Source organism: Argiope bruennichi, chromosome X2, assembly GCF_947563725.1.
Source record: "Argiope bruennichi chromosome X2, qqArgBrue1.1, whole genome shotgun sequence".
Classification (NCBI taxonomy): Eukaryota; Metazoa; Arthropoda; class Arachnida; order Araneae; family Araneidae; genus Argiope; species Argiope bruennichi.
The window spans coordinates 9,497,856-9,522,263 of NC_079163.1; the positions used below are offsets into that span (position 1 = coordinate 9,497,856).

Genomic DNA, 24,408 nt, shown 5'->3' on the forward strand with positions numbered 1-24,408 from the left:
TAATTTTAATACATTTTGACCACAGAAAAACTCAAATAAAATGTTGTGAACGATGATGTAAGTTTAGGATAGGGGCTTTAAAAGCAGCAGCATCACTCTTATTTGGAAATGAATGACTGAAAAAAAGCAAAACTAAATTTGGTTATTAAATAAATATGAAAGGATAAAAAAATGCATTAATGTGTGGCATTTATTCATCTGTTCATATTAAAAGGGGCATACTTTTGAATGTGAGGGTATTAATAAAAACTCTTACCACAGGAGAAATAAAAAATTTTAATTAATTTTATAAATTAAAATGGTTGATAATAAATTTACTTATGATTTTTCTATTTCTCCATTTTTATTAAAAAAAATGCAGAAATCTTTTGACACGATTTATTATTCAAGATTTTCATACAAATTCACGTTTTAACCATAAATAGTCGGACTTTTATCGCCTCTAATTGGTAGAACAATGAAACAGTTAGGAATACTTATAAAGTTATATAAACTCATTTTTATAAAAAATTTTAATATTTATGCATCGTTTACAGAATTATTCATTGGTAGGTTCAACGGTTTTATAGAGAGAGCAGACCATTCATAAGGAAATCCTGGGGAAACATGTTTTATTTTACTTTCAAGACTACTGTTATATTACTATCCAAAACATGTGATATACTGTGTGATTATATAAAATCGAGTTTCAAATCTAAATATATCTGTATTGACTTGCATATTGAGCGGTGGCCGTTCTTTAAAAAATTTATTCCCTTTCTATTTACTTTGCATCATCAAACTTTGTCTCAAAAGAATTTATATCATGGTGATTTTATTTCTTTAAGGTTAAAAGTCATTTTATTGCAATATATATGACATACAGGAAGAAGGAAGCTAAAATAGATTAAATATAAAAGAAGAAGCAACTCCGAAGCTCATATTTCAAGGGACTAACATAGGCATAGTTCTGAAATAGACTTCCTTACAAAAGAATTTATTAAAGAACATAGAATAGGCTGGCAATGCATAAACAACGTAAAATTTATTGTAGAACGACTGCAATCAATAGCAAATAATAGTAGGGTATTTTCGGTGAAGCAAGTAAAGTTATAAGTTACTAAGGCTTATATATCAGTCATTTTGTTTTAGCTGTTGTTCTATATGCAGTAAAAATTTATTGAGCTGTAATCCAAGATGAATGTCAGTTTATATTTTTAATGTCATAAATGTCAAAAATTATATAAAAATATAATATTAATATGAAATTTCTGTAAAACTATGTAGAAAATGAAGGAATTGCCATTAGTTGAAAGGCAGTTACATTGAATTTAATGAATTTTACTTACAAATATCAACGATGAATTTCTTATTTCTTTCTTTGTGGTTAACGATTTTATGAAGGATTTTGTCAGAAATATCACAGAATAAAAATCTGTCCTAATGTGAAAGTAAAATTTAAAAGAAAAGTATTTTATCATGATAAAGAAATAAAATACAAAATGCATCAGGGGTTAAATGTACAGAAGACAAAGAAAGTGAATTCGACTAAAGGTATTTTTCTATTCAAATTAATGCCTTCATATCACTTCTGTATTATATGAATTGGGCAGGAAGCTAGATTCTTTTCGTCTTATTTTTTGTTGAAGAGGAATGTAAGTCCATTTCTCACTGTCAGTATTCTTGTAAATGATATGTATTATATCCGAAATTCAGACTGATTTTTTGATTTTGAAGGAGCACATGTTCTTTATCTTTCTCTGCTTCAGCTGAAACCGCATATATCATTTACTGAGTACAAATGAACGGTATTGAAATAGAAAAAGGTGATAAGGACTCGTTTGAATACTTGTCGAAAACTAAATGAAAAAACGAATAAAAACCTTTATAAAACTGCTTCAATCTTCAAATTGAAATTTCAAGTTCTGTTACATATTCTATGCATCTATGCATTAAAATATTTTGAAATTTGAAGTACATGAAACAATTTATGAATATTAGAGAGTAAATGCTAAAAGGAACCCTTAACGCTCAAATCTGAAATTTTAAGTGAACAGATAATTTTATCTTGAAATATCTAATAAAATATGTCAACATTTTTGCACGGCTATTCTAAATAGTTCGAATTTTTGATGCATCTATTTTTATATTGAAATAAAAAGATTCTTTATTTGACACTTTTTAAAATTCAACTGACAGAAATTTATAAAATTATGGAAAACTCTCTTCTTATAAATAGATTTTGTGTCAAAGACTTTTTCATTTCCTCAAAAAATATTTGGCAAGGAAGTATGCTTATAAGTGCTTACCAGAATAACGTGTAAAAGCATATAAAATTAAAGTTAAACAAAGAGATTTTATGAATGTTTTATCAGATCTTATTTAGCAACAGTCATGACAGTTTGGAATTATGAATTACTTTTCTAATATTCTAAATAAATCATTGAAATGTATTATAAAATATATCATATGCTATATCTAGCTATGCAGTTTTCTTTTTTCAAAGATACGCAAGATTACTTATGTTCAAAACATACTCCTCTTAAATTTATGACAATAATTACTTAAAATACAATATTTAACTTGGGAAAAAAATTGGAAAGAATCGAAAACTTTCACGAAAAATGTTTGCTTGATTAACATTTGGTTTCATTTTTTTGATAGCACATATTAACAAATCAGTATACTTTTTCATTAGTTGCATCTACATATATTTAATTGTTCCTTTGCAATTTACTTTCTATTATTTTAGTAATCGTTAAAATTGGAAAACATATTTGTTAGCTGAAATATTTGTTTGTAATTAGCAATCACTCTCAGAAGTTTGAAGAAACAATCAAATTTATTATTCGCTACCCATATTCATTGATAAGAACTTGATAACCCAAATATTTAAAGCACTCATTTGGAAGATACAGTAGCTTCAAATTCTCTTTTTTACGCTCCATCCTAATTCATGCTTCAATTATTGTGAAAAGTTTATTTCCTGGTAATATTCGGTAGTGCACAACACAGAGAATAGATTGTTTAATGGTAATCAATAAATCGGCAATCCATTTTATTTGTAACAGGGGTAGAAATATCAGATAATGGTTTGGCTGAAGAACAAGTTTCGATAACTTTTTAGCTTTAAACTATTTCAAAGCGGGGGCATCAAATGGCTTGAATTAACTCGCACTTAATCAATTGATATAATCCATGTGATACTTTGTTATTAGATTCAATTAATGACTTTTTACTGAAAATACTTCGAAAATGAGCTTTCAGCTTTACAAAGGCAACTTGTATAGGTCATATCACAAAACTTCGCTTGATATATTCATTAGGCAAAGACTTCGATTGATTTTAATCTGTGTTGATTTTTTTAATGATGTACTCATACGAATGTTGTAAAAGCTTTACGAGTACAATTTAATCTTGTCTAACAAATTCAAATCATCAATGATTTTTCAATGAAAAGTGGGAAGCATATAGTTCTAAAGTTTATTTAAAAAATCCTTTCAAATTTGAAAAAAAGTGAAAACTAGCACGTACATTAAAAAAGTAATATATAACATCCTGTGGAATTGAAAATGGACTATAAAGAATAGAAATACAAATCAGAAAGTTTTTTAAGTAATTGAAATTATTGCTATTTCAGCTTTTTCGAAAAGAAAGAATTAGTTTTATGATTGAATTTATCATTTGTGAAAATTTGCTTTATTGTTAAAAGTTAACTTAACTTTAGGATTTCTAAGCCATTGAATCTTGTTGTTTTCATAATATTTAAAAGCAAAATAAAACTGCTTGATTTATAATGGAGACCAGGATATGGAAAGAGAAAATGAGTGAAATATTTATGAAAGTAAAACATCTTATTATGATAACTATGATTTATTCAAAAAGAATGTTCTTTAATATGCAGCAGTTCTTAAAGTTTACAGAATCTTCACATTGGGATTTCAACACTTTAAAGCGATAGATTTTGTTAAAGAATTCTTTGCTGCTGAATCGCCTAAAAGAGTCTTTTCTAACAGGATGAATTTCGTCTTGTAACTTTGCTCCATATTTCCAAAATATAACAAATAATTAAATTATTTTAAATTTATTAATTGAAAAGAAAAATTTACGCACATAAATAATTCTTCATTGAAAACAGCTCTATAATTTCTCTTTTTACAACTCCAAAAAATTGGAAAATAATAATGAATCTATATATTTACAAAGGAAAATTATTATTATTTGCTTTTCATCAAAAAATTTTTTAAATTCGATCAAAAACCAAATTTGACATATTTTGTAAAAATTAATTGCACAGCGTGCAACATACTTAATGACGGAGTGAAAATTAGAAATTTACTCTTTGCTGATCATAAAAAAGCATTATTAGAAAATTATTGCTGAAAAAATCAATAAAGTTCGTGATAACAAATAGTATACCTTTAATTTATTCTATTAACTGCAAGAAATAGACAAAATTTCATTAAGAATAAAAACGCCTTGAGATATTTAAGCACAGTGGAAACACAAGAACACAAAATATAAATCATAACATCTAATACTGGTTTCTTTTTCTGTGCCATGCAGAGCTCATATTTTAAAATAACCTTTTGAGTTGTTTTTCTCGTTTCGTATCATTTATTCTATAAATATTTTTAGTATTTCCATTATAAACAAATGAGTATTCATTTTTATAACCCCCCCTTTTTTTATTTGGAATGTAAGCTCGAAATATCGATGAAGTTTTCTTCCAATATCGAGCACTGAAAAACTTTTTTAGACGACAGCCGATGTTCAAACACTAGTGATTTCATTTTAAGTCGAAGGCCTGAATTTGTTTCCCTCTATTGTTCAGAGAGTGTATTCAATCTCCACAGTGCTAACTATGTGGATTCTTTTGCTTTCGAATCTAATTTGAGCTCCCTTATGAGAATTCCAAGCATCTTAGAAGAACTGGAAGCTTTGTTATTCAAATGTGAATTTGCCGAGTTTCACTTTCCATCCGAAAAAGCACTTCAACTAAGACGGAAGAATTCTTCTTTACCAGATAAAAGGAAATAGTATTTCTCGGGCTAAAAGAAACTTTCTTTCAGAAAAAAAAAGAATCTAGAAAATCTGTTACATTTATATTGAATAACAACTTATTTTTTAGATGAACTCCGATGAAGAGAAAATATTACAGGAAAAGAAAGTTGTTTTTGAATAGAAGAAGGATCTGAAAAATAGCATCATAAAAATATAATAAGATCAAGATTGTATTCATTTCTAAAATCAGTGAAATATCGTCGCATCTGCATTTTCTCCAGTAATATCTCATATATCATACGAAATCCAGCTGTTCTTGGGGCAATTTATGAAGAAACTCCTGTTCTAAAATACCCTAAATTGCAATAATTCAAAATGAAAATCTGCATGTTTTGGATATGTTAAGCAACAATTTTATTAAATAAATCACTAAAAATGCTATTCATAGAAGAAATTCAACTCTTATATTCTGCTATTTATTGCATGAAGTATTTATTTTGATAACTTATTATTGATTTTGAATGCATTCTAAGCCGATGAAGAAAATTGCTTTAATATGTTCTAAATGACAACGGCTTCAAATTATTTCACTTTTAAAAATATTATTTTCATTTATTAAAAGAAACGTCGCATTAAATCAATAGTATCGGAAATTTTACTGAAAGCAGAATCGAAGCATCTAGAAATGTAGAAAGCTGAAATTCAGTAAGAATTTGGACTCATGGATTTTATAAAAACTAGACAATATTTTATAGATAACTGTTTTATAAGTAAATGTAAATCTAATAATCAACCCTGACAAAATAATGCGGCATCAACATTTGTAGAGAGTCAATACTTCTTTTATAAAAGCATTTTTTGAGACATATATCACATATACAAGTTAAGTTGTAAAGGAATCTCGAAAATACTGTGAAATTTCGAGACAAATGTGAAAAATTTGAAATTAAAAAATCTATGATATACCAGCTATCACCGACTGACAAAAGGATGCAATAATGTACCGTGTTTGGCTGAGGATACGACTATGATTCTACAGATATTTCTTAATAATGATATCATATGCCTTAAATACTGTAAGTTTCTGTAAAACAAACATTTATCGAGCATGCAAAGGGTGCAATGATATTCAAGAAGTAATTCTTTCCCCTAGATATCGTCAGCAATGGAGGCATATACCTAAAGTTAATTTCTTTTAATGTAGACGTTATATAATATTGCAGGTTAATGCCTGTTAATGACCCGATCCGTCTATTTCCGAGTTCACTTTGTGACGGAAGCTATACCATATGGAATTATTCTCCGATGGCGTTCTCGGATCACAGTATTCCCTTCCTTCCTCCCCTAAAAAAGTCATGTGGACTAAAGAAAAAAGATAACGGTCTGTGGATGATTGATTTCCGATGCATAGCGTGGCCAGGAAAACCACGCTTCTGCTTGTATTTCAATGACACATATTTCCACTTCGTCAGATGCGTCCAAATATAGATGGGGGGGGGGGTTATAAATATGATGTTTTGAAAATGTGTTTCGGTAACTGGTATTTAGGAATGGGTGCACGATATCACCAAGACACATTCTACAGGTGATACGTCCATCATATATTCACACATCGGTCCAGACCGATGTGGCTTTTCTCAATAAAGAGGATCCAATCGCAGAAACTTTCTTCAAAGGTGACAATCAAATCTTTGCTCACGCAAAAATGTTCACTTTTCACATCGGTGGCACATCGGTATACCTTTACGAAGCATTCACGATTTTGCCGCTGTGCTTCAGGCGCCATCAAATTCTTCTAACACAAAGTACATGCCTACTATCTTAGCATCATTACTAATTGCAAGTTCTTTGTCGGAACTTAAAATAATTAACTCTGAAATTAATCGACAACCTAGTTATCAAAGTTCTCTGGCTTATTCGGATGGTGTTTTCGCTGTTACTTTCTTGTATGCTTTAGATTTCTTTTTACTGCCACCAGTAATATTTGTGCGTTGAATTTTGAATAATCCTGTAAATGGTTTCAGCAGATTTTTCCTATTCTTTCTTAAAGCCGCGGTGGCCTGGTGTTAAGGTCTCAGATTCGGAATCAAAGGGTTTCATATTCGAGATGATTCCACGGAAGAACTGTCGTGTGCCAGTTTGGTGCACGTTAAATCCGTCGGGGCCAAACATCTTTCCGCTGTTGTGGTGTGGAAGCTAAGAGAGGGGGAGTTCAGCTCAGGTGTCGTCTTCGTGATCTGACTGTGGTTCAAAATGACGAGGTCCGTCCCAAAATAGTGTTTCTTTAAAAACGGGGCGTTAATATAACCAAACTAAACCTATTATTTCTTTGATGGTAAAAGATTTCATTTATGTTTTGATTTTTCCCTTTCTATAGTTTTCATTTTAGATCAGATTATCCATTTTTGTTTTCTGCATATAAATCTCTTTGGTATAAAATAAAAGTCAGTTGTGCCAGAGCCGATTTTCATTGTAAACGACCAGTGATAGAAGCAAATCATTTCTAGCCACAAATGCTGAAGTCGGCAATGGGGCAATTAAATAATCCCATGTATTTCCGTGTAATAAGCGCAAATATTGTATTATTCATTTGCACTAACGTTTTGATGTTTACCTAAAGAAAATAAATCAGGTAAGTACCAATTCTCGAATGCATATAAAGATGATAGTTAGAATGAATGATGTAAAGATGAAATGTAATGATAAGACTATTATTATCTCTCTGTATTATTATATCTTAGTATAATTAAACGGATCGAGCACCAAACTTAGAGGAGAAAAACTCACATCTGCGTTAACAGGGTAACTTTATGCATTAGTTTATTTGGTCAATTTTTGTTTCGCATATGTCATTCTGAAAATATGAAAATAACATCCCAGGAAGCTTATATCATCACTCAGTTCCCAGTATTACAATGCATTTGAGCAATACATTATTTTCTTCAAACACAAATCAAGATTCCAGCACGTGCTTTAGACACGAAAAGCTAGGATAAAAATGTTGTTTCTTTTTCAACTTCTCTGGCTTTCTTCTCTTCTTTAGAAATGATCAAATGCACTTATGATTCTAAATCAGAGGAGGCAAATGAAGGAAATAAAAATGAGAATTTTTATGTTTTTCTCATTCTTAAGTCTAAAAAAAATAGGTAAAGCACTTGAGCAATTCTTGTTCTTAATTTAAAATTGCTTCAACGTTTTCAATTTTCAACAAGAAAGGTAAATTATGAATAGTTATTTTCCAAAATTCCAAAAATTTAGGTCACTTTATCTGATAAATTTGATTCATAAAAAAATTCACAAGAAAAACTAAATTAAGAAAAAGAACTTAAAATACATTTTATAAAAAAAATATACCTTTTAATGATCGTTTCGCTTTGTAAAAATATACAATAGTGAAGTTTTTTCATTTTTTGGAGGGCAGTTTAAAACTTCTGTAATAAAAAATGACAATAAAGAATTCTACACATTTGCAAAAATTTCCACACCAAAAGTTTTCTTATTTAGCAGGTATCTTGAATTTATTGAAAGATAATAAATTTTGAAAAATAACTTCTACACATCAGTCTCAAATAATAATTATTTTTTCGGATGTTACCAATGTAATTTAACCAGTGTGATCAATTGCAGTAATTACTGACTTCTAATTGCTGTATAATTTTCGATGTTCATTTGAAAGGAAACTTGCATCTCATTTGAAGCAATGGAGTCTTCATTTGGCAAAATGTGCAGGCCCGGAGAATTTGATGGCTTTATTTTAGTGAACATTGTTATATCCGGTGCGGTGCATAATTAATTCGATCCCTGCATTAATAGATCGGAATCGTGTTCGTTGACAAGACTAGTTAAGGACCAAATCCTAATGATTCATATGCAGATCCAATCATGTCAATGCATTGAAATTCTGCTTCAATTACTGATAATCACGTCGAAAATTATTTTGTGATGCTTTTGCTGTTGGATTATAAGAGGACCAGTTTTAATGAGTATCAACGACTTTCTATACAAGGGTCACTATTCGAAGTCTATATAAGAAATAGAGAAAAATTTTGATTATGGATTTTTCCTTCTACTAAATTTGTAACAAAATTGTGAAACTGCGGTAACAAAGTTATTTCACCTTAAAAAACTATCCGGTTTATTCGGAGTTTTTGAAATCTATTTTGGCAAAGTTCTTAAACCAAAATCCCTCTCAATTTTGGAAAAATTATAAAGGAGACCACTCAAAAGCAGTTCCAGAAAGTTTTTTTTTTGATATAATAGTTTAGCTTATAAGATGTTTTAGCAGAATAATCTAAAAAACATGAAATAAAACATTTCTTTTCTGTTTTCGTATATACTGCCTGTAAATTATTATTTAGAAAAATTGTTTACATCAAAAGAGGGACTATACTTATTTTTAACTTTTATTATTTATGTTATTTATATTACTTTCTGTTATTTATGATAACTTTTTTAATGCCTCTTTAAAAATATAAATTCGCATCTTCCTTTTTTTAAAATTCAATCAGTTTATTTGCAGTTTGCATTACTACAGATGTAACAAATAACTCAACAGAAAATATCAAACAGTTTAAAGTACTTCAATGACTTTCCCTATCGTTATCAATAATAACTTTAAATTTATAGGGGTAACAAAAAAGTTTTTGTTTCTTAGAAAATAAAATAGTATTTTTTATGTAGCAGTTATTTTATTTTCATAATTTATTGTTGAAACGCATTTTGTTCAATTTTCTACAAGAATTTTAACTGAGTGATAATATTAAAAACTAAATTTTTATTTTCTATCTTAAATCTATCAAGAATTCTAAAACTTCCATCTGGCTTTAAATTTTAAAACTGATACGCAAGTATAAAGAATCTGTATGGAATATTTTAGCAACTCAACACTTTTAAGTGTGTACACTTAAGAATTGAAGAGCTAATTAATGGCTCAAAAGGGATTAACTTCGTAACCTTCATAATAATAGCATTTTTGGTAGAATTCACACATTGATGGATTTAATCGGTTAATTTGGGTTGCAAAAGTCAAGAAATCGGGTAGAAACGTGACCTATAAATGTTTGGGTAACTTCAAATCTTACCTAAGACATAGTCCCGTAATTTAAGAAACTTTGCTCTGAAAAGTGAATAAATGACCGAAGAAAAATTTAAACAAAAGAAGAACAGTGACAATGAAAATTGATAAGCATTAAGAAATTAATTTTAAAAAAGACAATTAATTTTAAGAAAGTTAACAAAAACAATTAATTTTATAAAAGAGAATTGTTCCATAGACTGTTACAAGATGACTGTCAATGGCTCTGAAAAAAGACAGAAAGTGCTGGTATTTCGAGTTTAGAGTATAAATATAAGATCATTCTACAACCTAGAGCTCACCTCCTGCGATTTCTGGAGTTTTCCGAATTTTTTTTACAATAATTAAGCAATCGAAGATTTATAAAGTATTCTGAGGTTATGATAGCTGTGTAGCTTTATTTAAAAAACTACCTGACAAAATTTTGACAGACAATATTTATTGAAGGACAAGAAAGAAAGCATTGGTTTGTTAAACCATATGAAAGGTGCTTTTAGTTCTTCAAGAAATAGAAAAAAAAATTATGAAAGCGGTTGCATATATTTGCCGTAATCTTACCGAAAAATAAATATGCATAGCTGAATTTCCATCCATTTTTCTAAATAAACATTTTCATCTCGTCCAGTGCCTGAACTACATTGTTGTTCACGATGTATCACTGAGTTTTAAAATTTTTTACTTAAATACTTTCAAATATATATAGTTTCAAATATATATATTACAAGAATTAACATGAATTTAGGTTTGAGAATTCTAATTAAAAAATGTCAAATTTAATATTTTTAGAACGTCCACATTTTTTTCAAGTATAGCTGCAAAAATAATAGTAAAAATGGAATAGAGTCGATTTCATTCTACCTTTTGTTTCCAGTAATCCAAGAAATGTAAATCAATTAGGAAAACTAAAAAAATAAATATTCTGTAATTCTTTTTTGAATTTTTATTTTTTAAGTTTAAAATGTTGTTGATGCTTAGTTGATTTTAATTGATCAGAATCAATTTAATGATATAATCTGAAAAATGTTATTAATCACTTTTAATATCATTGCATACAATAAAAAGTTTTGGAAAAGAGTACTATATTGCTTGAATTATTAGAAAATGCACTGAATCAATGTTGATTATTAATATAACCAACATTATCTTGATAATGTTGGTTATATTAATAATCTTGATAATCTTTCCATTTTATTCTCAAATTTTTTAGATTATTTTATTTAAATGTCCCATGACCATAAATTTAATGTATTTTTGAAAGGTTTTAGGCAATACTCCTTGAGGGTGTGAAAAGAGCGAAATAAAATCTAAACAGTTTATTAAAGGAAACCGTTAAATCCCTTTAGAAATCCCCCAGAGCAAATCAAAAACGATACTTTTTTTTTCTTTCACGAGGTAAACATATGCACATATATTGAACAGTCTTTAGGTAATAATAAAAAAATAGTTGCTGTTTTTATAGCCAAATTTTAACGTAATGTAATTTATATTTTGACTTTAAAATATTGAAATGTATTCTGTAATTACAAAAAAGTTTAATTTCACTCTAATTTTAAAATAATTAAATTTAATTGGAATTTTTTACTTATGATTTCAGGTAGTCTTGCCGAAAAAGAGTACAACTGTACAGCAAAAGAATTTGAAGAGTGCCTTGAAGCTCTAAACGCTATTACTCAAACAGAAGATCTTGCACTTGCTGCAACAAGAGAAGAGTTAAACCTTGTCTGCAGGTAAATCAGCGTAGAAAAGGAAATGTAAATTTAATTTAGAATTATGAGGTGAATGCTTAATGTCTACTAAACATAAAACTATTATTTTTTAAGCACAGTGAGTAAAAAATTTTATACGTTTTTTAACGTTAAATTTAATGAATTGCATAGTTCTAAGCACTCTTTAATCTCAAATTTTGGTACAAATTAATGGTTGAGAATATATTAAACTTATGATCGGTTTCAAGGAAAAATTAATTTTGTTCAGAATTGTTTTTAAGCTTTATTAAATTCAGTAATTATCTTAAAAATATATCTAAGACATTTTGTTTTAATAAATTCTAATGATCTTATCATATACATTTTTATGATTTCACTGAGTGGTCTATTTAATTGTAGTTCTAACATGATATTTAATATTTTGAAATTGAAAGAGAATTTGAATGAATCATAAAACAAATATTCATGAATATTCTTTTTTAAATGTTTTCATTTTTAACGGTGCGATTTATCTTCGGATAATATTATGTGAATTACAATATTGTGAAAAATTAGCAATAAATTCGATGAAAACTTTCTTGAAATTTTACATTTGCGAAGAATAAAATTTCAAGAAAATTAATTTAAATATTAGTTTAAATAATATTAAAGTTATTGTGTTTTATGTTCGTATTAATTTAAATAATATCTAACAGTAAAGAAAATGACGTAAAAGGAGATCAAAAGCTAAAAATGATAATTTTATGCTGTGAATCTAAGTGAATGTTAAAGAAATTATCAGACTTTCATACAATTTTATGTATATATCAGATATGAGTGATTATCATGAAAATAAATTTATGATGAAAAAACATACATATTTATATGCATATACATGGTGTCCTAAAAACGCAGAACAAGCTTTTATTTCTCTAAATATATCTAGATAAACTTCTAAATACGAAGTTTCATTAAATAAAATGGCCAGTTGTATGGAAATATATTGGCTTCAGCGGAAGTTGATAGTAAAAAGTCTAAAAAAATTATATTTTTGCACATCACTCGTCGTGAAAAAATGTCATTTAATAAAATGTTGCTTTACATTATCTATACGCACAAAATGTTTCACATTCCTATTGGAAAAATTTGCAGAGATATGTTTATTTCGAAATTTAGAAGGATTAATTACAAATGTAGTTGAAAACTTTATTACAGAAATTATTTTTCTTTACCCACTCTAGTGTACTTTCTTATAGAATGGCATATTTCAGGAATAAGGAACGTTTGGATATGCTGAAGATTTAAGTTATTTGTAATCGTAATGCCAGTTTATTAGAAGAGGAATGCTAACCCGTTTTCTGAATTCCCGGTATTTTAGAAAGTGTTTAATATGCAAAGTGGTTTAGCGATCACGAACCACAGTATCTTTATTTTCCGGAGAGGAATGGAGGGGGATAAGACGTTATACAAAAATTGATATTTTGACTTATTTTTCAAGTCACCCTTATACTAGTTTGCAAACAGTGAATACTGAACTCAGAATTCCAAAACTGAAAATTTAGAGAATATTTCAACCTAATAACTGCCACCTATACAGTTTTCATGGTGCTCATGCACATACAATAGTTACAGTTACAAAATTTCAATCATCGTCTAGAATTTTACAATTAAATCCTACCTCCGGTAAAATAAAATCCTTTTCTTCTGAAAAATACCTTTTGAACAGACGAATGTAACTTTAAAGAAAATAAAAACATTAATATTCAAAACTACCTCTAACGGTAAAATTCATTCTTCAAACAGTTGGTTCATCATCAGTAGCCGTTTTCTATAAATGTGCTGTAGTATGCTGAATGGTAATCAGTATAATCAGTTAGGTTTGACTGGCATTTTATCTACATTGAGGGATGCAATGGCTTTGGCAGTACACGCTCTGTAGATCTCTGCAGACCGATGAATTCCAAAAACCTGTCTATATCTCAAGTTATAAACTCGATTACACATGCACAAGTTATGTTAAAGTTATCTAACTATGTACAGGTCTCAAAGATGTATATCTTGAACAAATTTTTAAGTACTTCAATAATGTATTATCTGATTATTTGTTTTAATTTTAAAAGTAAATAAATGCCTTATTATTTTCTAATTCGGTCTTTTTAAGAATTTTTCATGATATGCATATCCTACTTGAAAATTCAATGAAAGTGTAACTCAAGCACAAGTCAGAGATATGTTAAGATATTTTAAATCAATAAATGTGCATTTTAATATCTCAACAAATTTTTCCGATTAAAGCATAAAAATGGGTGTCGTTATCGATGATTGTAAGAAAAACCATTTACTCACTGATATTTTTGCCGATGGTAGCCGTATAAAAATTTAATCTAACTTTTCTTCCTCTCTTTCAACAAAAGTCAAACGAATTTTCATACATTTGAGTACCTTATTTGATGAAACCTTGCAATGGAAGTATATTTATTGTAGAAAATATATTTCTAATTCTAAGGAATTAAACGCTTGTTTGGGATACTCTGTATATGAAGATAAGATTAAGTAAGATGTGAAGTGCAATTTGGAAACAAATCTTAGCTTAATAAGTTACACCAGCTATATCAATATTCCAAATTTTGCAAGAGAAAAAAGATACTGAATTTTTTCGCATATTTGTATGAATTTTCGAATATTTCTGAAGTTTCACACCTGCTGTAAGCATATAAGATTAACATACTAAATGCAAAAATAGTCCGAAATATTCGTTATAGGCTGGGGAAATTCATTTTTTGATTCCTCTGACCAAATGTGGAAAATTGAGAAAGGTGGTGGTGTTTTGCGATGAAATGATCTTATAAAATAGTGAAAAAATATCCTACAAGATAATAAATATGTTTTATTATTACGAATAAAATATTGCGAATCCGAAATTTTTATCAAAAAAAAACTTTCCGCAGTTTCTTCAACTTTCCTTAGCGAAAATGCTTTTTCCGAAGTTTTCTTAATGAAAATAAACAAAAATATATATATTGCTTTGAAAATTTAAAAATAAATATTTCAGTATTAATTTATTTCATATTCACTTTTTTGTAATCAGTATTGACAATATTATGGTTTGCAATGTGAAGTATACTCAAAATGTTCTAAATGTAAAGACTTTTTTCAAGAGTTAGGAAAAATCAGTTCGTTACACATTTAGGAAAGTTTTATATTATAATACTAAAATCTGGATTGATGCACTTGATATCAATCCAGATTTTTATATTAAAATTAAGATAATTTTTATAATTTCTGCCGAGACCGTCATAATAAATTTCGAATATTATTTAAAATATCACGGATAAAAAAAGTAAGGGATTCAAAGCAATTTAACTATATAAAATGCACTTGATATCAATCCAGAAATAATTTTTGTGTGGTATTGATACACATAAATAAAAATTATCCCATTAAAGACTTTAAAATAGAGAAATTCTGAATATTCTTGAATTAAAATCCTTGTTTCATGTTGCATGAAAAGGATAAACACGAATTGTTAAACAGTAATCATGAATTGCTGAAAATCGATCACTACCTGTTTATTTATCCTTATGCCCAAGATCAAAAGAAATGGCTCTGATGCTAACTTCTTTATCAACGTTTTAAACAAAGAGGTGGTAATATAGCTTTTAATTTATTTGAAATAAAACTACCATCTTATGGTATGGCATAAAAAAATGCGTATACCATTGTATAATATGGTATAACAGCCTTAAGAGTAAAAGAAGAAAACAAATAATATTTTTGTGTTAATGAATTCTTTTTAGGAAGCTACAGCATGGTGTTCGTTGTATTGATGATCACAGCTATCGTTGTTTCACAGCTGGACAGAGGAGGATCTTCAACTCTGTCGTATCAGAATCAAGACACGTCATTAATGACTTATGTGTTCCTGGAAAGCTTCAAGAAGGTATGTATAATACTGCTTATAAATAAGACCAAGAAATCTGAAGTATAGCAGTACCAAAAAGTCTAAAAATATCTAAAAGAAGTACCTAAATTATTTTCTTGAAATAATATAAAGTCGAAGATTTCCAATGTAGAAAAGTTTTAGGTGTAGATTTATCAAACATATTTCAACCAAATTATCTGATACGAAAAGCCATATCTAATGAAATACAGTATAAGTAGTACATATTTAGTACCTTTCAAGAGAAAAGCTATGTGAATTTATGTCAAAATTTGGTGTAATGCTACGTTAGCAGACCGTCACGGCTTTTGTTAAGTTTCTAATAATCTGATTGAAAGTGTCGTATGCTATGTGCAAAAAAAAAAAAAAAAATGTATTTCTGAATATATGTTTACTTTTACGAAAATGCTTATATATATTGCAATTTTTATACATTTTTATATTTATTACATTTTTTTTATTTTCAAGTTCAATTATGATAATGGAAGCTCTACTGTAAATCCAAACCAAATAATTTGAAAAGAAAAATTTTTCAGTTTGTACCAAAGTCGTTTTAGAAAACAAAAATTCACACTTCCATGGGGAATAAAATTTTAACTATAGGATTCAGCAATTCTTTCAAATATATTACATTAACTTGATAAAATTCAGTATATAAGTGAAAGCGTATTATATTTTCACAAATAATCTTACAAGTAAGAACGCATAAATAAGAGTGTGCTCTGACATAATACATTAAAAGTAGAAAAGTCCTTTATACTTCTCTGTCACTAATGGGAATAATGTTTCAGAAAATCGAAGTGTATTTCATTGTCCGCAGGTTTTAACAACAGAATCAGAACTCTAGAAACGGAAAGCCCTGTACTTTTATTGATCTACCGTGAAATATCACCATTGGAAGAGCACAAATGAGAAGTAAAGTTCCTCAAACTGAAATATGTCTTTGAAAACAGAGAAGAACGCCTTTTGGGAAAGAGACATGAAATCCTTTGGGAAGCATACTTTGATTGATGACTGGTTTATTTAGCAAAGTTTCTCATCAATAATAAGCTCTGTTCAAATCTTTATCAAAATCATCAGTAATGTCCAAGAATTACCAGCGTATAGAAGATACTTATTCGTAACTTGCAATGTTTTAGTATCATATATTCATGATTATGAAATCGAGGTTCACATCTTGAAATCAAGCATTTTTGTAAAAATTATAGAAAAATTTGAATATTGCATCGTTCCGATATTAATCATTATGGAATAAATAGTCTGTTATCAATTCTGCTTAGTACCTCACAATAGAAAACGCTCATTAAGGTATAATTAAAAATAGGAAAATAACCAGAAATGTTTGGCTTGTTCCTGATTGACTTTTGTATAGCATGTTGTCACACTTTTTCCATCAGTACAGTGCATAGAGCTTCCTTTTTTTAAAAAAAAATTGTAATTAAAATTAGAGTTTTTCTTTCAATCCCTTCGCCTTTCCGTCAAATTTAAAATCCCTAAGTTTAATTGCAATTTGATGAAAAAAAATTCATTTTATGATTTCATTATATTACGAATGTTTTAGTTTTATTTGATCAAATATTCAAATCTTCTTGTTTGTTAGTCAGAAAATGTCATCTATATATAAAAAAAGGACTTTTATCATGTAATTCGATGTCAAGATTACATTTTATTCGAAACTGTCAGTTTTATATTAAGGACTTTTATCATAAAATCTGATTCAAAGTTGGCTTCATTTTTCTAAATGTGCAATAATTTTCGAATAATTCTGGCAACATACTAAATGTTTTAAAACTCTTTTTTAAAGAATAAAATAAATTTTTGTATTTTTTCAAATTAATCCAATTTTGGAAGATGACATTTTTAACAATTAAGTTTTTATAAATTGATATGCTCTCAAAAACTTTAACCCATAAATTTAGTGAAACCGAAATATCGCTCTTCATTTCAATAATGATTATTTCATACCTAGATTGAAATGTTTTCTAATTATATGGCTCTAATGCAATGTTTAGAATCATATTCTTTCTGTGCAGTGTAGTAAAATTTATTTCATGCTTTTATCTTTCTAGACAATACTTTCTTATTTTTTAAGCATCAATGATATATAACTTCTTTATATAATGCAAATTAAATAATAGCTTTATAAAGATTTTTAATTAACGAGATCTTTATCTCAAAGCCATAAAAATGAAATGGAAATTTGGTTACAGTTAAATTCTACAACACCAGTGAAAAATTTAACTATAGACAACCTCTTTTACATCTTTTTTTACCACAGGGAAAAGAAATTACTTAGTCAAAAATGAGATGCAATTTACGAACACTAAATAATTTAATTACTCGTAAGACCTGATCATTGTTCAGAATTATTCGTTTTTAAACAATCTTCGTGTTGCTTCAAAACGAGAGGTTGATGTAACTGAACAAACTAAATAATTTTTAAAGCTGCTAACATGAGGAATTGTAATACGACAACTTGTTTGAAAAGAAAAATACTTAAAAAAAACTTATAAATTGAAATTTTTTTTCTATGGATTGTCCTTTCTTTATCCTTCGGCATTTGGAAACATATTTGCTTATTTATAAATCCAAAGGCTTTGGAAAATCAAACATGTATTGTATTTTCAATTGAATTTTAGAGAATTTCCCTTCTGGGATATTAACTCTTTGGAATGAAAATATATCATTTCCTTACGAAATCCCTTGTCATACAGATTGTATTTTGCATCTAAATAAATGAATTCAATTCGTAGAATCAGTATTAAACCTCTGTGCGTAAACTTTGAACAACAATTCAAAGCACCTATTTTTGAAATTGTTTTGAGGTCGTGATAGATGGTGAATTTGATTTAACTTTTTCTATATTTCGGATAAAAAAATTCTTTTCATTTACAACTGAATATCCAGCTCTTCTCCCTGGAGAACATATTGTGATTCAAAGTTCATCCTTTTCTCATTGCGCGGTTCTTCAGATCCTACATAAAAATTGTGAAATTTTTTTTATGTAGGATCTGAACTTCTCTACTTGCGAGAGTTTATTATAATATAATATTCTCAGTGGTTCTGTAATTTTGTATTCGAAGTCACTATTTTTACAATCAAAAGAAGAATGTGTTTCAAGTGATGAATATTTTTACATAAAATCAATGCAGATAAATTGGTAATCGAACATACAAATTTTGACTACTAGCAGTTCTGTCAGAGTAGCTAATAAAATAAAATTCTGATTTAAGTTAAAACAAAACTAATTGCATTAGACAATGAATTAGTGGATTCAATCCACCCCAGCATATAACTAATTATCTCGTTCTATTTAAAAAAATGAAAATGCCTGTTTTTTCTCTTAACGTTCGTTTTTTTTTATAAAATATATGCTAGAATTAATAAATGATATCTAATCTCATATGCACAATTCCTTGATAATTAACAAAAAAGCATACAAAATCGAAATGAATAATGGTAAAAAGAAATGAAGAAGCTAAATAATCAGAGTGATTTACAAAAAAATCCTTACATATAAGGACAGTTATAGGTAGTGTATAGGAGAAAGTATTTATAATTTAATAGAAAAATGTAGCGATATGAGTGACCAAGTAGTTATCAAAATAACGGGAACACCTGTGAATAGAAGAGACATTTAAGAATGCCTTTCGTAAACAATAAAGTATAATCCTAGCTGCTAGTTTTTTTTATCATAAAAAATATATATTATGATAGTATGAGGCAGATTTAGTGAAGTTGTATAGCTCTTGAATTTTTGTCAAAAGCGTAAAATGCTAGACCTTATAGACGTAGAAAAAGGCCAAATTGTAGGAGCCGGACTGGTTGGAGCATCTGTGACCGAAACTTCCTAGCTTTAAGGCGCTTCTATAGATCGGTGTCTAAAGTCATGACAGCGTACACACAGGCAAGACAAGCTCGGAAAAGCAAAAAAGTGGATGAAAGAAAACGCTGAGTGAAAGAGATCGACGAGTATTGAAGTGTAGTGTAGTATCCAGAATGAAAACAATGACATCCAAAGAGACCGTCCAGAGCTCAATCAGCATCTGGATTATACAGTGTCAATAGATCCAATTAGGAGACAACTTCATAACATTTACGGCAACGCAGCAACTCCCAAACCACTTGTCATATATGTTAAGGCCAAACATAGTCTACAAGGGTGTCATAACCATAAAACCTGGTCTACTGATGATAAGTGGAAGACAATTACATGGTCAGAAAAATTGTCCTCACAGCAGGACAGGCGCAAGCTTGGAAGATACCTGCACAAACTTATGATCGGTATTGTGATCATGTAATCATGTCATCCTGATTGTCTGTATTGCTGAATTTCATTACAGTGAATCTATAAGGATGTTGCATAAAATTTCACATTACCTGCATTATTTAAATATTCATGTACACAATGTACAGTACTTCCCAGAATATAACGTTTTCAGATGCATGCAGCAAATAATGCTAAATAAGATGACAAAGTTTGACTCAGTTAAACGAGGTATTTTAAACTACTTCTACAACTATTTTGAATACAATAAAGCAAGAAATTGTAATTATCGCAAACATCGAAACCTCTAAGAAATCTTTTATTTTTTTTTGAAGCTTGGAAAAAGAGCCCATTTTTTATATATTTTATTTATTCAATCTATTTTTGAAGTTTTGTTCTTCATTTCTTCTCGAGAAATATTTTTTCCACTCAAAAGACATTTAAGATTTCGGTGGTGTAGTGGGAAACTCATTGAATCCAGACTAGAGAGCCGGGGTTCAAAATCCAATTCGAGCCAAACCGCTTGTTAAATCCGTAGTAGTGAAATGTCTTTTGTTCGTGATGTACAGATATTTAGAAACGGAATGCCAATTGGGGTGTTCATCGTTCTAGAATTGTAGTTTTCTAGAAACCCATTTTAAGAATCCATCGTTCTAGAATCCTCTCCCATATTGACTTCATGAAGTTTCAATGAGAAAAATTAATGCTGCTTAGTTAAAATTTGTCATATGATCGTTTTGCTTTCATTTATTTTAGAATACAGTCAAAATTATTAATTCTTTTGTACTAAATTCTCTATTCAAAAGAAAAAGTGTTTCGTTTTATCTAAAAGTGCTGCCAAATTTCTGTTCAGTTTTTGGTGAAATTTATATTGTTTTAGAGGAAGATATTGAGCAGTTCATTCATTTTTTCATTTTCTTCTTTCAAACTTCTAAAGATAAGAAAAGAGAAAGAAACCCATTTTAAGAATTTTGGCGCATTGTAACTACACCTGAGAATTGACTGCAACCAGGAGTTTCCTTCTTAATCCCACAGCAGATTTAAACAGTAATTTGAAGTGTTTGAAATTTAAAATCAAGGAATGAAGCAACTATTCCGAATTGTAGTAATATTTCCTCGGAAAGATTAATAATTATAACGTGCAATTATGAAATGAGTTAATTAAAATTTAACTCAGAAACTTTCGGTCACCATCTCAGAGATCGAACATTCAACAGAAGAGGCAAATGTTTAATTATAAACTATTTCCAAGATAATTTCCGTTAATTCAAGATTACATCTTTGCGAGAATTCTCAAACAGTTTTGAGATACCAATTGTAATTAAGTTATACAGGATGTCTATAAAAGACCTGTGCTATTTAAAATAGTTATAATATTGTAAATTTTAACTTATAAATGGAATATCGTTAAGTGATTAGTAAGTCTGATGTATCAGTTTTTGTGCCTCTTTAGAAATTTTACGTTTAGATATTTAATGAGAGAAGCTACCTCGTATTTAAACTTGTGTTGCAACAATGTACATGAAATTTATAGAGTCATTTCCTGCGCTGTACTGTTACAATTAATGAATATTTAATTTGTACAGAAATCATCAGTTAAATGTATTTAACAAAAGACTATGTACATAAGCTATTTAAAAGTAAGTAGTAAAACATGTTATGCTATTATATTCGTAGAGAGGAAGCTTGTTTGGCTGCATTTTTTGTTATTATTTAATTAAAATAATTTAAAGAAAAGGCTAGGTTTATTCTTTGTTGTCGTTGCCTGATAGTCATTCAATATGGGTAACAAATTCTTGCTTTAATTGGATTGATGAAATTAAGGAGATTATTGTCTCGTATTAGAGGAAAAGCCCAGTAAGAAGTTTTTATAGTTAGAATAATTAATAGTCCCCAGAATTAGGAAATGAAACAAAGGAAATCTAAAGAGAACATTTAAGAAAGAAAGGAAAAAAAGAGAACATTTAAGAGAATAAAAGTAGATTCGAAAATCAAAAATTAAAGCTGCTGCTTCCTTTTATATCATGTGTGAGGGAATAAATTAAAAATGATACCGTTCATAAAATGCCATATTTCGGTTCATACATTGGTGCTAATGAGAATAAAAAAATAAATTTGCTTTAAGTTTTTAAAAAAATTTGGTAATCAAATTTGAGGAACCAGTAGTCTAATTCAGGAAAACAATTTCTTTAACAGAATTAATGACTCAGATTTATTAAGCTTTTTTTTTACTGCTGTTGTATTTTCTATGTTTTTCTTTACGGGTTTTTTCCAACTATTGTACAGACTGTCAAAAATATTCAGATATTTATTAAGCTCGTAGTCTATAAAATTTAAATTTAAGATAAAAATATCATTCGATTAGGAAGAATGGCTTCTTCAAAAATATATCAATTACATTCGCATAAGGGATTATATACATATTTATTTTTACGGAATCTTAAAATTTTCCAATTGCAACTACTAATGTTTCGTCTTTTAATTGATTCTTTGTAATGGTAAATACCCAGAAATAAAATTTTTGATAAATCGATTCAAAATTACCGGAGTAAAAAGAATGAGAGGTTGTTTAAATATGTGGAAACAGCAAATATTCTACTGTGTTAATACTTTCCTGTATTTAAGTTTTAATTTCACTCCTTAACAAGGTAACTTTGTTCTAAAAAAAACTAATGTTTTTTATTAATAAAATTAGTAGTAGTAAAATAAGACTTAACAAATATTTGATAATAATAATAAATATTTGCGTTTATTTGTATACTTGATTGAGAATAAATAGTAGATAAATATTATTTAAAATAATCAAAATTTTGAATAAGTTTAGAAATTTATATTAATAAAACTAACAAATTAAATGTTATTGGTAGCAGCTGAAAAATAAACGCCATTTGCTTATTTTCTGAAACATTTCTTTATAATTGAAACATGAAAAAACATTATGCTGTTGATTTTCATGTTCAAGATTCCTCTCAACGATATTTTAAATTATTTTTTAGAATCTTTTAATACTTATTATCAGAAAGGATACTAAACATGATTATTGTGATAAAATGGTTTTTTGTGGAAGTCTAATGACACTGAACAATGAAGTCTAATGACACTGAACAATGAAGTCTAATGACACTGAATTATGACACTGAACAATGAAGTCTAATGACACTGAATTATGACACTGAACAATGAAGTCTAATGACACTGAACAATGAAGTCTAATGACACTGAATTATGACACTGAACAATGAAGTCTAATGACACTGAATTATGACACTGAACAATGAAGTCTAATGACACTGAATTATGACACTGAAGAATGAAGTCTAATGACACTGAATTATGGCACTGAACAATGAAGTCTAATGACACTGAATAAGGAATTACTTTGGAATTTTATTCAGTAATGTTTTAATTATTCGTATATTTCACGCTACATAATTTTTGTACCTTGTAAAAACAAAACATATTTAATTAGTAAAATTCTATACTTATTACACAGAATTTAGCTTCCGTGCTTTTTTTATTAATTGATGGTCTCACATATTATTTCTTCAACTACAATATACTCCTATTCATCTCAAATGAAATTTCACTTGAAATGTTACTGGAATAGAATTTGTTACATTTATCGATTTCCCCTTTCATCTAAGTACCTGTTTTAAAAACAAAAAATTCTTAATCTAAAGCAGGGATGATAGACACGCTTTGTTTTCCGTTCCATTTAGCGATTTTTTGATTTCTGCCAGAAAATCCTTCTGCGGAAATGAGATACTCCCTCTCTTCCCTAAAAAAATGCGAATATCATATCAAAAAATGAAGTTCTAAAAGCTTTTGGTTATTTCTACATATTTTAGGAACTGTATGGCTTAAATGTATAGAATTTCGATTCCTGATATTTTAAGTTTTACTTCTTCGATTAGCGTTAAAATTTTTTGATTTTCTGTTTAAAAATCTTTAACTTGAAAATTTAAAAATTAAAAACACAAAATATACTTTTAGATCTTAAAAGATACAACACTTCAATTTTTATTACTGAGTATTTTAATTGAATTTAAGAATCGTTATTAAACATGTCCTATATATTGAAATATATGGAAGGAAACAAGAAATTGCATTAAAATTTAAGAATCAAATTTTCAATTGCTTATACTTATAAATCAACTATTTAAAATTGCAAAATATCATATGCATTGTTAAATGTCAAAATGTTATATTTGAACTATTTTAATCTGGTGAATTCATACATGTTTTCGAGATTGGGTATTGCAGTTTGAAAAAATTGAATTTGAGTAAATCTATATATGGAGACGAATCCTTACATGAGGAACTTTCTCACTCACTTACACAGAATACTTTTTTATAGCGCTAGCATTTACAGTTTCATCACTTGGTAATTAGTTTCGGAGTAAAGAACAGTGTTCAGATACTTTTTTGACCAGTATGCATCCTTTTTTGGTGTTAGCAT

General features: G+C 28.3%; 1 protein-coding gene across 1 annotated transcript in view; it reads left to right on the top strand.

Annotated features, from left to right (window-relative positions):
• The window catches only part of LOC129960391 (uncharacterized), a 119,200-nt gene that overhangs the window by 87,962 nt on the left and 6,830 nt on the right, over positions 1-24,408 (top strand). Inside the window, exons 2-3 of the mRNA XM_056073812.1 lie at positions 11,652-11,784; positions 15,540-15,682. Of these exons, the coding sequence (XP_055929787.1) occupies positions 11,652-11,784; positions 15,540-15,682 (276 nt within the window). The remainder of the gene's footprint in view (positions 1-11,651; positions 11,785-15,539; positions 15,683-24,408) is intronic.